This window comes from Zootoca vivipara, chromosome 3 (genome assembly GCF_963506605.1).
Source record: "Zootoca vivipara chromosome 3, rZooViv1.1, whole genome shotgun sequence".
NCBI classification, from domain to species: domain Eukaryota; kingdom Metazoa; phylum Chordata; class Lepidosauria; order Squamata; family Lacertidae; genus Zootoca; species Zootoca vivipara.
This window is the reverse complement of record NC_083278.1, coordinates 12,936,788-12,950,214: the sequence shown is the minus strand read 5'-3', so window position 1 is coordinate 12,950,214 and position 13,427 is coordinate 12,936,788. Positions and strand designations below refer to the sequence as shown.

The 13,427-nt window shown below is 46.4% G+C and overlaps 1 protein-coding gene across 2 annotated transcripts in view; it reads left to right on the top strand.

Annotated features, from left to right (window-relative positions):
- The window catches only part of JAG1 (jagged canonical Notch ligand 1), a 67,092-nt gene extending 55,149 nt beyond the window's left edge, over positions 1-11,943 (top strand). For both annotated transcript variants that reach the window (XM_035110076.2, XM_035110075.2), the window contains 7 exons: positions 1,234-1,319; positions 2,842-2,955; positions 4,176-4,285; positions 4,380-4,616; positions 6,642-6,773; positions 7,975-8,125; positions 9,677-11,943. In XM_035110076.2, coding sequence (XP_034965967.2) covers positions 1,234-1,319; positions 2,842-2,955; positions 4,176-4,285; positions 4,380-4,616; positions 6,642-6,773; positions 7,975-8,125; positions 9,677-10,134 — 1,288 coding nt within the window. In that variant the 3' untranslated portion in view covers positions 10,135-11,943. The remainder of the gene's footprint in view (positions 1-1,233; positions 1,320-2,841; positions 2,956-4,175; positions 4,286-4,379; positions 4,617-6,641; positions 6,774-7,974; positions 8,126-9,676) is intronic.
- Positions 11,944-13,427: the final 1,484 nt, after the last annotated feature.

The window sequence follows — 13,427 nt, the reverse complement described above, 5'->3', positions numbered from 1 at the left end:
AAACTTGAGTGCGTTCTGTTTACCTTCTTCCCTGCCCCCTTTGCCTAGGTGGCCAGCCTGACTAAGCAACATCTCCCAAGTAGTTATTTTGTGTAATAAAATGGATTGTCGCATATGCTAATTCCAGTCGGGGTGGGGGTGGTGTGGGGTGGTGGTGTGATGCCAGAATGCCAACACCCATGGAGAAGAGAGAGGGATTAGCAGACTTATGTGTGGTGTTGTTGTTGGGGACGGACCCTGAGCATTGCAGAATTACAAAATCTATATATATTAAGGGGGCGGATCTCTCTGGGGGTAGGGGTGGAATCAGTACCGAGTGTACTCAGTGTCCACGGAATGGTGACTGGTAGAGAAGGGGACGAAATGCAGGTGACCAGGTGGGAAGGGGAATAATAGAATTGTGGAGGTGGAAGGGGGACCCCATGTGCCATCTAGTCCAACCCCCTTACAATGCTGGAATCCTGCCCCCCAGCCGTCTCTGGGTGGGCTCAAGCCACCAACCTTCTGGTTAACAGCCAAATGCCACTGGCTCACTGCACCACTTGAAGGGAATGGAATGGAGTATCTAGAAAAAGGGCGGCGGAGGAAGAGAGGCATATAAATATAAAAAGGGAAGAGAAGCAATTTGTCATCCAGGTAGGGCATTTCCTGGTCCGCTTTTAAAAGCTGCTTTTAAATGATCTAAAGCAGGCACCCCCAAACTTCGGCCCTCCAGATGTTTTGGACTACAAATCCCATCTTCCCTGACCACTGGTCCTGTTAACTTTGGAGTTGTAGGCCAAAACATCTGGAGGGCCGCAGTTTGGGGATGCCTGATCTAAAGGATGGAAGTTGAAGACTGCCCATATAAATAAATGGGGGAATCAATGATTTTAAAGGAGCTGGGATTTGGCCTCAGTGTGTCTACCCCCCCACCCCCAGAAACATGCCCAGTGGACACTGATCATTTTCATTGGACTCAGAATAGGGGACCTCTTGGATAGGCGAACCAGGTGGCAGGAAAGGACTGGAGGGGCCAGAAGCTTAAATACAGAAGCAGTCTGTGCTGCAACATTTTGTTGCAGGTCCCATTTGTGCAACAGTATTCTCTCCTACTTTAAAATCAAAACGGGCTGGTGTTGCTTAAGTTACAATTGTCTAAGTTGCCTTTTGCTAAAGGGCTTAAAGAACATGCATTTGTGAAACCGAGAGAGCGTCAGCTAAGCAAAGTTCTTTCTCGTTCTCCCCAAACAGCTATAATAGTGGGACATGTGTGGATGGAGAAAATTGGTACCGTTGCGAATGTGCTCCAGGCTTTGCAGGTCCCGACTGCAGGATAAGTATGTATTTGCAATCCTTCAGCTCTAACTTTGGCCTAAAGTTACATTAGAACAGGAGGTGCAATATATGTTGGGTTTTGTTTTGTTTTTGCTAAATTACGGTTTGCACATTTGGCCCTTTCTGTGTTGCTTGGCAAGAGACTCCAGTGGCTGTTCCTTTAATCAAATATAATGTCCCTGGGAGGTCTGTGCCCCTGTTTGCAGGAGAAAATGAGTCACTCTAAAAGTCTCCTGGAAAACAGTAGGGTAAGTTGGTTCTAACTTGTCCGGAGTCCCGTGGGTTCCACTGACTGCTAGCAATCTGTGTATTGGAAACCTCTGGTGTCGAGTGTGTCAATGCATTTCATGGGGCTTCAAAGCCCTCCTTAGACTGTGCCCTTTCAGAGCTCCTGTGATGAGGAATTCTTCCCAATAAAAATGTTTCCTAAATTCGTAGCAGAGGGGGTTTCTTTGCCTGCAGAACCAGAGGTTGCGTACGTGTTAAAAGCAAGAGGCCAGCTCAGGATTTAGAAAAAGAAGTGCAAAAGTCAAAACAAGAAATAGTTTATGTCAGTGATGCAAATTGGAGATGGATGCCACATTGGAAGGGCATTTATGTTGTTGAGCGGAGAAAATGCCTAGCAGGTCCCAGGTGCTGGAATCAACCCTCTTAGCTTCTCTAGCAGTGTTAGAAACTCATATATATAAGCTAGGCTCCAATTTGCTCCTTAAACCAGTCGCCAAAGTGAAATGTCTGGTTGCCCTTTTGGGGACTATGGTGGCTCTAAAGTCTTATTTTTCATATGATGGACTGGCTGTGATTGATTGATCAGTTACACAGCTAGATTAAGAACTTAAAGAAGAAAAGTCACTTGATCCAAGGACAGTCCACATATATATTGACCTATTCCTGCCTCTTTTTTTCTGAATGGTGAGCATTTATGACGTAGGAATATTCTTTGCAACTGTGAGCAGGTCAGTGGGAGGAGGGTAGGCGAAGACAAGTGACAACAAGTGACTATAACACTGTTCGCTGCTCCTGCTCAGGCTGCACAGAAAAAGCCTTTTGGTTCCTGAAATTGATTCTGACCGTGCAGATAAAATATAACTGGTAGAATTCTACAGGATGTGTTGCTAGCGTGTGGAAAAAAGTTGAGATCCGAGGATCCCCTGGGGTGCACCTCCAGATGGTGGAGATGTCAGGTGCCATCCTGGTGCCCGGGCATCTTCACTTGGTTGCAAATGTGCAAAATGCGCACTTGACTCCAGCCAAGACAGAAGATGCTTGGCGAGAAACCCCAAAGAGCTAGCCTGGTGCTGTAAAAAGCAGCTTTGTAGGTTAGCATACGAGCTTTGCTGAAAATTATTAAGTAGCTACTTGTGTCCTGATTTTCCTCTGAAATCTTTTTTAAAATTTTGGGCAAGGTTTACAGCTTTACAACTCTTCATTCGGGTGGGTGGGGGGTTGATCTATGCAGCCCATATTAATTAATTACACCATCATTATTCCTACTAATCTTCTTCCCCTCCTCCGCCTTACCAGATATCAATGAATGCCAGTCCTCGCCCTGTGCTTTTGGAGCAACATGTGTCGATGAAATCAACGGGTACCGTTGTATCTGCCCAGCCGGCCGCATTGGCCCCAGATGCCAAGAAGGTATTGGATATATATATAGTAGTTTGTAGCTTGTAAAGTAAAACAAACCCTCCTTCCCTTCCCGATAGTTGATATGGATCAACTTCGTCCCACCTTTATTGTGTGTTCTTTCCAGAATGTCTGTGTGTTCGCTATCAAACAGGGAGGAGAAAGAATGGGAAAGAGGGAGGAGGGAAGCAAGTGCTGGAGCAAAAGCTGGGGTGGGGAGCCTGCGGCCCTCCAGATGTTTGGTGGACCACAGCTCCCATCATCCCTGACCATTGCCCATCCTGAACGTTGGTGCTGATTTTGGGATTTTGGAGTCCCAATATCATTTGGAGGACCACCCCTAAGACGGAGAATTAGGTGTTATTTTGGAGGGGATGCCAGGAAACCGGGACTTACATTCACATGTGGTGGGGGTGTAAATATGTACAATTTTTTTCTGGCAAAAGGTGTTTAAGGAGATAACAGAAATCACCAGGTTAAAGCTGACCGAAAGTCCAGAGGTGGCATTGTTATCAATTTACGATGGGGCGGAAGGTACACAGGGCTTGAAGGACTTGCTCACAAATTTATTGACAGCTGCACAAGTTGTTATAGCTAGGAAGTGGAAGGGGCAAGCAGAATATAAAATGGTATATAAAGGTGTGTGCGATATAGCTATTAATGGTAAATTAATGTGCTATTAAGGTAAGACGGGGAATATGCAGGAGAAATGATTTTGAGGAGGTTTGTAGAATTTGTACTCTTAAAACGGAAAGGGGTCAGACAGTCGCAAGAGGCATTGAAATTTTTGGAGGTTGGATAGTTACGATGGAATGGTCTCGGTGGTGGGGTGCATATTTTTATTATCTATTTATGATTATTACTTTGTCAAAATAAAATAATAATAATAATATAAAAAAAAACAGCTCGTTGAAAAAAATTATACGTATGTACACACCTATTAAAAAAACAAACCCAATACTCAGGTTCCTTTACTTAAAGTACGTATATTCCGGCATATAAGTGGGCCTATAAAACGACCCCCAACTTTTCCAGTTAAAATACAGAGTTTGGGATATACTTGTCGTATAAGAAATACGACCCGGCGCATAAGACGACCCCCCGACTTTTCAGAAGATTTTCCTTGTTAAAAAGTAATCTTAGATGCAGGAATATACAGTATCTCACAATTCATGAAATGTTGAGTCAAAGGCATCTCTGTGAGTCAATCCCTGAACCGCTTTGCCTCTCAGTTTCAGGAAGGCCTTGCGTTGGCAGTGGGCACATCATTCCAGATGGAACTAAATGGGACGACGAGTGTAATAGCTGTCAGTGTGTGAACGGGAAAGTCACATGCTCTAAGGTACTGTCCTGGGGCTCCTGGCTGCCTCTTTCTGCCTCCTTTTCCATGCATGCCAAGCGCCCGGCTGCCAACTAAATGGTCTTTTCCCTTCTAGGTCTGGTGCGGTCCAAAGCCTTGCTTGATAAGCGCCAAAGGTCACAGCGAGTGTCCCGCCGGCCATACCTGCCACCCTGTCAAAGAGGACCACTGCTTCGTAGGTCCCTGCGACAACATAGGCGAATGCTGGCCTTCCAATCAGCAGCCCGTGAAAAGCACGTGCAACTCCGAATCTTACTATCAGGACAACTGTGCCAACATCACTTTCACCTTCAATAAAAAGATGATGACTCCAGTAAGTCGGTCTCGAAACGAGCAGCTACACAAATGCCTTTGCAAGCAACTCCAAAGTATAAGCCAGGCACCCCCAAACTTCGGCCCTCCAGATGTTTTGGACTACAATTCCCATCATCCCTGACCACTGGTCCTGTTAGCTAGGGATCATGGGAGTTGTAGGCCAAAACATCTGGAGGGCCGCAGTTTGGGGATGCCTGGTATAAGCTGACAGGGCAGCTGTCTAGCAGCTCCACCTGGTACGCAGGCTGAGACCCTACCTGCCCGCAGACTGTCTCGCCAGAGTGGTCCATGCTCTGGTTATCTCTCACTTGGACTACTGCAATGTGTTCTACATGGGGGTACCTTTGAAGGTGACCCGGAAACTACAACTAATCCAGAATGCGGCAGCTAGATTGGTGACTGGGAGTGGTCACCAGGACCATATAACACTGGTCCTGAAAGACCTACATTGGCTCCCATTAGGTTTCCGAGCACAATTCAAAGTGTTGGTGCTCACCTTTAAAGCCCTAAACGGCCGCGGCCCAGTATATTTGAAGGAGCATCTCCATCCCCATTGTTCTGCCTGGACACTGAGGTCCAGCTCTGAGGGCCTTCTGGCGGTTCCCTCACGGTGAGAAGTGAGGTTACAGGGAGCCAGGCAGAGGGCCTTCTCGGTAGTGGCGCCCACCCTGTGAAATGCCCTCCCATCAGATGTCAAGGAAATACAACCTATATACAAGCTTCTAGGGTGCTCCATGGGGAGGACCAGAGGTAGAAAAGTGGGAGCAGTAGGAGATGTGACTCTTAGTTTTGGACAGCAGGTTTACATCCGAACCACAGGAAAGTTGGAAGGCCCCCCCCCCCACTCTTGCTCTAAACCCAGGCGAGCAAGGGGCACCGCCATAGATCAGTGATATATTTCAGCCAGGCAAAAGCACTTGAGGAGAGTGTGGAACGAGGCCAGTATGGGATTTGCAGCCCTGGGAAAAGTCTCAAGGCCTTGATGGGCCTCATTCAACCCTGAGCCCTAAAGTTTCCTCGCCCCCGAGGTTAAAAAAAATGCCATCTACCACACAAACTACTGTAGCACACCCTTCCCTCCCGTTTCTCTAGGCTGCCTGTACATTTTGCTGTGTTCTGGCATCCACCCTTTGCCCAAGGAGTTTGACTTGCTCACGGCAACTCTGTTGAGCAAGGGATTGAACTTTTTAAATTTTATATTGAAAAATAAAAAGTACCAGTGTACAGAGTGGGACCTGAAGAAACGAGAAATAGTACCCGTGTAGAAAACAAAACAGAAACAAGATATTGTGTACATTACAAAAAAAAAGGGGGGGGGACTTATTGTAGTTAAGCAGACCTTGATCTAATGGGGTATTTATAAAGCTAGGGATTGAATTTGGCTTTCCCAAAGCAAAGCCTAACTAGCTACCTGGGGGCCACGTCACATTTGACATGTTATAAAAGTGTGCATTTAGAAAAGTATGAATGCTAAAAACATGTCCTATCCAGGTGTACTCATCAGGGAGTTGAGATCAGTCTGAAGTTCCCTAAGGAGTCCACACTTGGCGTTGCACGACGCCATATGCAGTCACCTGCAGCAGATCTCCAGGATTTCAAATGGGGTGTGTGTCTCTACCTGGAAATGCTAGGAACTGAACCAGGGACCTTCTAAATGGAAAACATGTGTTCTACCACCGAGCAATGGCCCTTCCCTGGACAATGACCTTTGTTCCTTGCCAGTGACCCAATTGGCAATTGTGGATATTATGGCTTCCGCTATAATGTAGATCAGGAATGGGGAACTTGGTAGTTGAACAACCTTTGGAGGGACCCAACTCTCATCATCGCTGACCGTTGGCTGGGATGGATGGGACTTTGAGTTGACCACAGGTTCCCCACTCTTGACCTAAGAGGCAATGTTCTCTGTGGAGTTGTAGCCAGGCGCAAATGGCAACGAGAGACGTGCCATTGATTTATGTTCTTGCCATGTGTCCTCTTCTGTCAAAAGTTCTCATGTTCCGTGTTTGCTCTTTTCCCACAGGGCCTTACGACTGAGCATATCTGTAACGAGCTGAGGAATCTAAGTATCCTGAAGAACGTGTCCGTCGAATACTCCATCCATATCACATGTGAACCGTCGCACTTGGCACACGATGAAATCCACGTTGCGATTGTAAGTCTGATAGTTGGCATGATGCCTGACTTAATCTCTCTAAACGTTGAGACTCATTGCTCTGTCTCAGTAGGAAAGAGTGGCTTCTCTGTTTAATAACTGAAGGATGTTGATGCTACATCAGATGATTGCTCAACAAAATCACACGCAGAATGGATCCAAGAAAATCAGTGGACCCGAGTGTGTTATTCAGATGGGTCCGTTCTGTGTACGATTTAATTGGGTATCGCCCATAGACATAAATACATGTGATATAAACAATAAATGCAACAATTCAGGTTCTGAAAGCAATGACAAAATACAACCGACACGTACAAAGCAAGCTAGTGGCAGCAATAAATAAAGGTGTTGTGCATTAAAATGAGCAACAATGAATCTTGGATGTTAACACATTTGGAAGATTGTGGAAGTGAATTGTTGTTATTAATTAAATTTGTATACCGCCCTATACCTGCAGGTCTAAGGTGGTTCACAACATAAAATCACAGTATAAACACACACACACACACACAAACCAAGGACAACCCAATAATTGCCCCCCTCCAAAACATTTTAAAAGGGTATCTGCCGAAAGTCTGGATAAAGAGGAATGTTTTTGCCTGGTGCCTAAATGTGTATAATGAAGGCACCAGGCAAACCTCCCTGGAGAAAGCATTCCACAAATGGGGAGCCACTGTAGAGAAGGCCCTGTTCTCTTGCTGCCACCCTCCGGACCTCCCGTGGAGGAGGCGCACGAAGAAGGGCCTCAGAAGATGATCTCAGGGTCAGGGTCGGTTCATATGGAAAAAAACAGTATTGTGGTCCTCAGCCATCAAAATGAATGTGCCACCAGAACCTGAAGAAATGGGGGGGGGGGCGGATGTTCCACAAAGAAGATCCTGTTTTGTGCTCACTCATCAAATCTTCCAAGATAGCACCAAGAACAAGACAGCCAAGGCTGAGTCTAGCTTCCCTCCCAAAGGATGTTTTGAAAGGGTTGGCGTTCTACACAATTGACTGGATTGACATTGGCACTTGCTAATAACTTGATGCATGTCCTGTACTTATAGAAGCCAATGTTCCCCATATTTTGATGTTAGACCAGAGTCTCCATGTTTGTTGGTCCTCTTGTAGATGCTGTTTCGTCCTGTTGTGAGCATTGGAGTAGAGAGACTTCTTCCTTCACGTTGTTTCTAATACACAATCTTATTCTTTCACATAGTCCGCCGAAGATATCCAGGAGGAAGAGAACCCGATAAAAGAAATAACAGATAAAATTATTGATCTGGTGAGCAAGCGTGATGGGAATAGCACACTCATTGCAGCGGTTGCAGAAGTCCGGGTACAGAGGCGACCAATTAAAAGCAAAACAGGTACTTTTTTAAAAAGAAGGGACTGCATTTTCTCATGTGTTGGTTGAGGGATGGCAGTAGGAATGGAAATTCCAGACTTCCTGGCAGGGCTTATTCTTATGCCAGTTTGCTTTTCGGCACAACTTCTAACATATCTCAAGTTTGCCCTAAAATAACTTTTATTCATTGCTAGACAGAACCCCCAAATACTGGATAGTGCTCATTAGAGCTTTAACGAATGGCTTGAACTGACTTTTGATGCTTTATTGTGTTTTTAAAACAAGAACAGTATACGTTAAAAAGCTTCCCTATACGGGGCTGCCTTCAGGTGTCTTCTAAAGGTTATATAGTTACTCATCTCCTTGACATCTGATGGGAGGGCATTCCACAGGGCGGGTGCCACTACCGAGAAGGCCCTCTGCTTGCTTCCCTGTATCTTTGCTTCTCGCAATGGGGGAACCTCAGCGTCCCGGCTGAATGATGGGGGTGGAGATTCTCCTTCAGGTATACGGGGCAGTGGACATTTAGGGCTTTAAAGCTCAGCACCAACACTTTGAATTATGCTCAGAAACTTACTGGGAGCCAGTGTAGGTCTTCCAGGACCGGTGCTATAAGGTTGTGTTGGGAACCGCCCAGAGTGGCTGGAGCAATGCAGTCAGATGGGCGGCTCATAAATATTATTAGATAAAATATTATTATTGTAGGGATGCGGGTGGCGCTGTGGTCTAAACCACCAAGCCTCTTGGGCTTGCCGATCGGAAGGTCAGCGGTTCGAATCCCCGTGACGGGAGTGAGCTCCCGTTGCTCTGTCCCGGCTCCTGCCAATCTAGCCGTTCGAAAGCACACGAGTGCAAGTAGATAAACAGATACTGCTGACGGGAAGGTAAACGGCGTTTCCGTGCGCTCTGATTTCCGTCATGGTGTTCAGTTGCGCCAGAAGCGGTTTAGTCCTGCTGGCCACATGACCTGGAAAGCTGTCTGTGGACAAACGCCGGCTCCCTCAGCCTGAAAGCGAGATGAGCGCCACAACCCCGTAGTTGCCTTTGACTGGACGTAACCACCTGGGGTCCTTTACCCCTTTTTACTATTATTAAGGGACCCAGGTGGCGCTGTGGTCAAACCACTGAGCCTAGGGCTTGCTGATCAGAAGGTCGGCGGTTCGAATCCCTGTGTGGGGTGAGCTCCCGTTGCTTGGTCCCAGCTCCTGCCAACCTAGCAGTTCGAAAGCACGTCAAAATGCAAGTAGATAAATAGGAACCGCTACAGCGGGAAGGTAAACGGCGTTTCCATGTGCTGCTCTGGTTTGCCAGAAGCGGCTTCGGCATGCTGGCCACATGACCTGGAAGCTATACGCCGGCTCCCTCGGCCAATAATGCAAGATGAGCGCGCAACCCCAGAGTCGGTCACGACTGGATCTAATGGTCAGGGGTCCCTTTACCTTTACCTTAACCCTACTATTATTATTATCATTATATGGGACCTTCTGCACGCAAAGCAGGTGCCCTACCACTGAGCTACCTGCGCCGAGTAGTGTCGGTGGGTTTGCTGACGAGAGTCACCCTTGCCTTCCAGATTTCTTGGTCCCGCTGCTGAGCTCCGTTCTGACGGTGGCCTGGATCTGCTGCCTGGCCACAGCCTTTTACTGGTGCATCCGCAAGCGCCGGAAGCAGAGCGCGCACACGCACACGCCGTCGGACGACAACACCACCAACAACGTCCGGGAGCAGCTGAACCAGATCAAGAACCCGATCGAGAAGCACGGCGCCAACGCCATCCCCATCAAGGACTACGAGAACAAGAACTCCAAGATTGCCAAAATAAGGACACACAACTCCGAGGTGGAGGAAGACGACATGGACAAGCACCAGCAGAAGAGCCGCTTTGCGAAGCAGGCGACGTACACGCTGGTCAACAGAGACGAAAAGCCCCCCAACGGCACGCCCGCAAAGCACCCGAACTGGACAAACAAGCAGGACAACCGGGACTTGGAAAGCGCACAGAGCTTGAACCGCATGGAGTACATTGTATAGCAGGCAGCCGGGCGCTGCCTCCTCCTCCTCCACCTTACCAGTTTGAGTCAACTCGGAGCTTGTAGTTCTCAAAGCGGTTGTGTAATATTTTGAGTCTAAGGCTATTATTTGCTTAGAATCCCTGTGTTAATTTAAGTTTTGACAAGCTGGCTTACACTGGCAGTGATAGTTGCTGTGGTTGGCTGGGATACCAAGTGCTGCATTCCACATCTATGCAAAACTAGTCGAAAGTGCCACCCCCATCAATTCAGTAGCAGCTGATGGATCTCCTGGCAAGGTTTCATCAAGGTATCATGTAGCCTTTTATTATTTAGCCTTCCCTCCCCTAGCAAAGAATTCCTTCCTTCCTTCCTTCCTTCCTTCCTTCCTTCCTTCCTTCCTTCCTTCCTTCCTTCCTTCCTTCCTTCCTTCCTTCCTTCCTTCCTTCCTCTTCTTCTCTCGATGTCACGATTTATACAGTCCCTGTGGGGAGGGAAGGAGATAAATTTTATTTATTTATTGAAATTAGAGTTCTTTTGTATATTGGTTTTATGATGACGTACAACTAGTTCTGTATTTGAAAGTGCCTTTGCAGCTCGGAACCACAGCAACTATCGAGGAAAAAAAAAGTTTAAAAGTTTATTATTTATTTTTTTTAATTGTATTTTTTTGTGGGGAGGGATTGGGAGGGGACTTCTTGTCAGCAGTTGCTGGTAAAAAAAATGAAGAATTGAGAGGAAATGTGTCAAAAGTAGAAGTTTGTATAGTTATGTAAATAATTCCTTTTTTATTAATCACTGTGTATATTTGATTTATTAACTTAATAATCAAGAGCCTTAAATATCATTCCTTTTTTTTTATTTATATGTACGTGTTTAGAGTTGAAGGTGTTTTTTCCCCCCCATAGCATTTGTAAGCTTATGGCTTCTTTATCTTTTTAAAAATCTTTTTATTCTACCCCCCACCCCTTTGTTACATGTTTGCCTACATGCCAAAATTTAAGGTGTTCTGAAAATCAGTTTGTTTTTTAAAGGATAGGGAAGGCTTTTGGGCCTCGAAACTGGCTTTCTGTACGATGTCGAGTGCGTGTTTTGTCTTTATTCTTTGAGAACACCTTTGATAGTATCACTTTAAAAATATTTGTTAAGTACCAGCTGAGGCAGTTTAGAATTAGATTAGAATTTTATTTTATTTCCCCCCCCCCTCTTCCTGGCTGCTTTAGAAGTTGGGGCATGGGGGAAAGAGGATGGGCAGGCAGATCATTTGCCGAGAAGCAGTTCAAGGGAACACAACTGAGCGATAACCTTCTGTAGATGAATGTGTGACCGGTTGCATGTAATTAAAGAAAAAAAATTGAATTAGTGTGTGGAGTTGAAAGCACCGAAATCTTATTTTGTAAACTCTTGATTTCCCCCACCCCCACCCACCAGCACAAATAGGTGGTGCTGAACCACTTGTAGGTTGTTTTTTTTATTTTACTTCTTTTCTTTGTAATCTACTGCATGTAGAAAGTATTCCGATAAGCTAGTTGTTGAATACTTGAACAGTAGAGTGTCCAGTTAAGATCACTGTGTAGATTTGCCATAGATTACACTGCCCGCCTTAAGGAGTGAGGAAATCAAAGTGCTATTACAAAAAGTTGGAAGATCAAAAATCAAAAATTGCAAAAAAACGACGAGGCTTAAAACTTAAAGTCATCTCGCTGGGTAAACCACGAGGATATCTTGTATGGTAATATTAGTGTTACACGGACATGAAAATACATCTCTGATGTGTTTATTCCTGGCAATAAATCTTGAAAAATATTTATTAAATTTTTTTGTATAAAAACAGCGTGAAGATTGAGCTTCATTGAGATGCTTCCAACATGAATGTCTTCCAGATGCTTCCCCTCCCCCCCCCCAACAATAGCTACGCTATATAGGAGTAAGCAATATAAAGCTGTTCGCCTCCAGCTCCTACCATGGAGGAACTACCAGGCGGAACCGCTCCTGAGCGTACCTGGGCAAGGTGACTCCGTCAAGTTTGAAGATGGGCTGGGTTTCATTGGGGTAAACTCGGTGGACCACATAATGTGGATGTTGGGATTCCCACCACCTACCCCGGGTCCAGAAGTCAGGGCTTTGAACTTGGTCTGTTTTTGGATTGTTCTCGCTGAGATGGAAAGGATGATTCAATGAAAGTGTATTAAAGATCAGTTTTTGAAAGCACTGGTGGCTAAGGCCCCTTTCCATACCTGGTTTTGTGGGCTCTTCGAGTCCTGCCTTCAACAAGCTTGAGCAGGTGATGGATGCAGGCGGAACGGCCATATTTTTCCTCTTAACGGTCTTTGGCCCGGTTTCTTTTATACTTCAACAGCTCTGTCTCGCCTTTCTTGTATCGTGGAGCTCAAGATGGCGGTCAGAAGGTGGCCCAGGCACTGAGCAGACGCGCTCAGTTTCAGTGGCGTTGGGGGTATTCCAGGACAGCTTGCTCGGGATTCTGTGGCAGCAAGCCAGTTTATAAGGGTCAAGGGACCCCTGACAATTAAGTCCAGTCGCGAATGACTTGGGTTGTGGCGCTCACCTCGCTTTACAGGCCGAGGGAGCCGGCGTTTGTCCACTTCCGCAGACAGTATTCCCAGGTCATGTGGCCAGCATGACTAAGCCACTTCTGGCGAAACCAGAGCAGCACACGGAAAAGCCATTGACCTTCCCACCGGAGCAGTCCCTATTTATCTACTTGCACTTTGACGTGCTTTTGAACTGCTAGGTTGGCAGGAGCTGGCATCGAACAACGGGAGCTCACCCCATCGCGGGGATTCAAACCGCCGACCTTTCGATCGTCAAGCCCAAGCGGCACAGTGGTTTAACCCACAGTGCCACCCGCGTCACTCTAAACCAGTTTATAAAGGTAGTGAATTCTCTGCCAAAATGTCTAAACATACTACTCGCTGGAGAAGCCAGTTTTAAGATAGCTGTGGGGAATGGACACTTCTCTTATCTAAGACCAGCCTTTCCCAACTTGCTGCCCTCTAGGTGTTTTGAACTACAGATCCCATTCACCCTAGCCAGCACACCATGATGGCAGTTGCAGTCCAGAACAGGATTTGCGAACAGTATTCTGGCCCGCTGCTGTTAGGAAATGGCCTTAAGAGAGTTTAAATTCCTGCATCACGTAATATTTCAGCTGCCTCCTGCAAGCCTTCCTTACAGTAGCTCTGCTGCCTTCCTAAGGAAATGGCTCTCAAGATTAAAAGCCCCACTCCTGGCTTCGGAGAGCAAAGAGCCCCAACTTCATTCATTCCCATCAGATTGTATCTGCCATAGTCACAA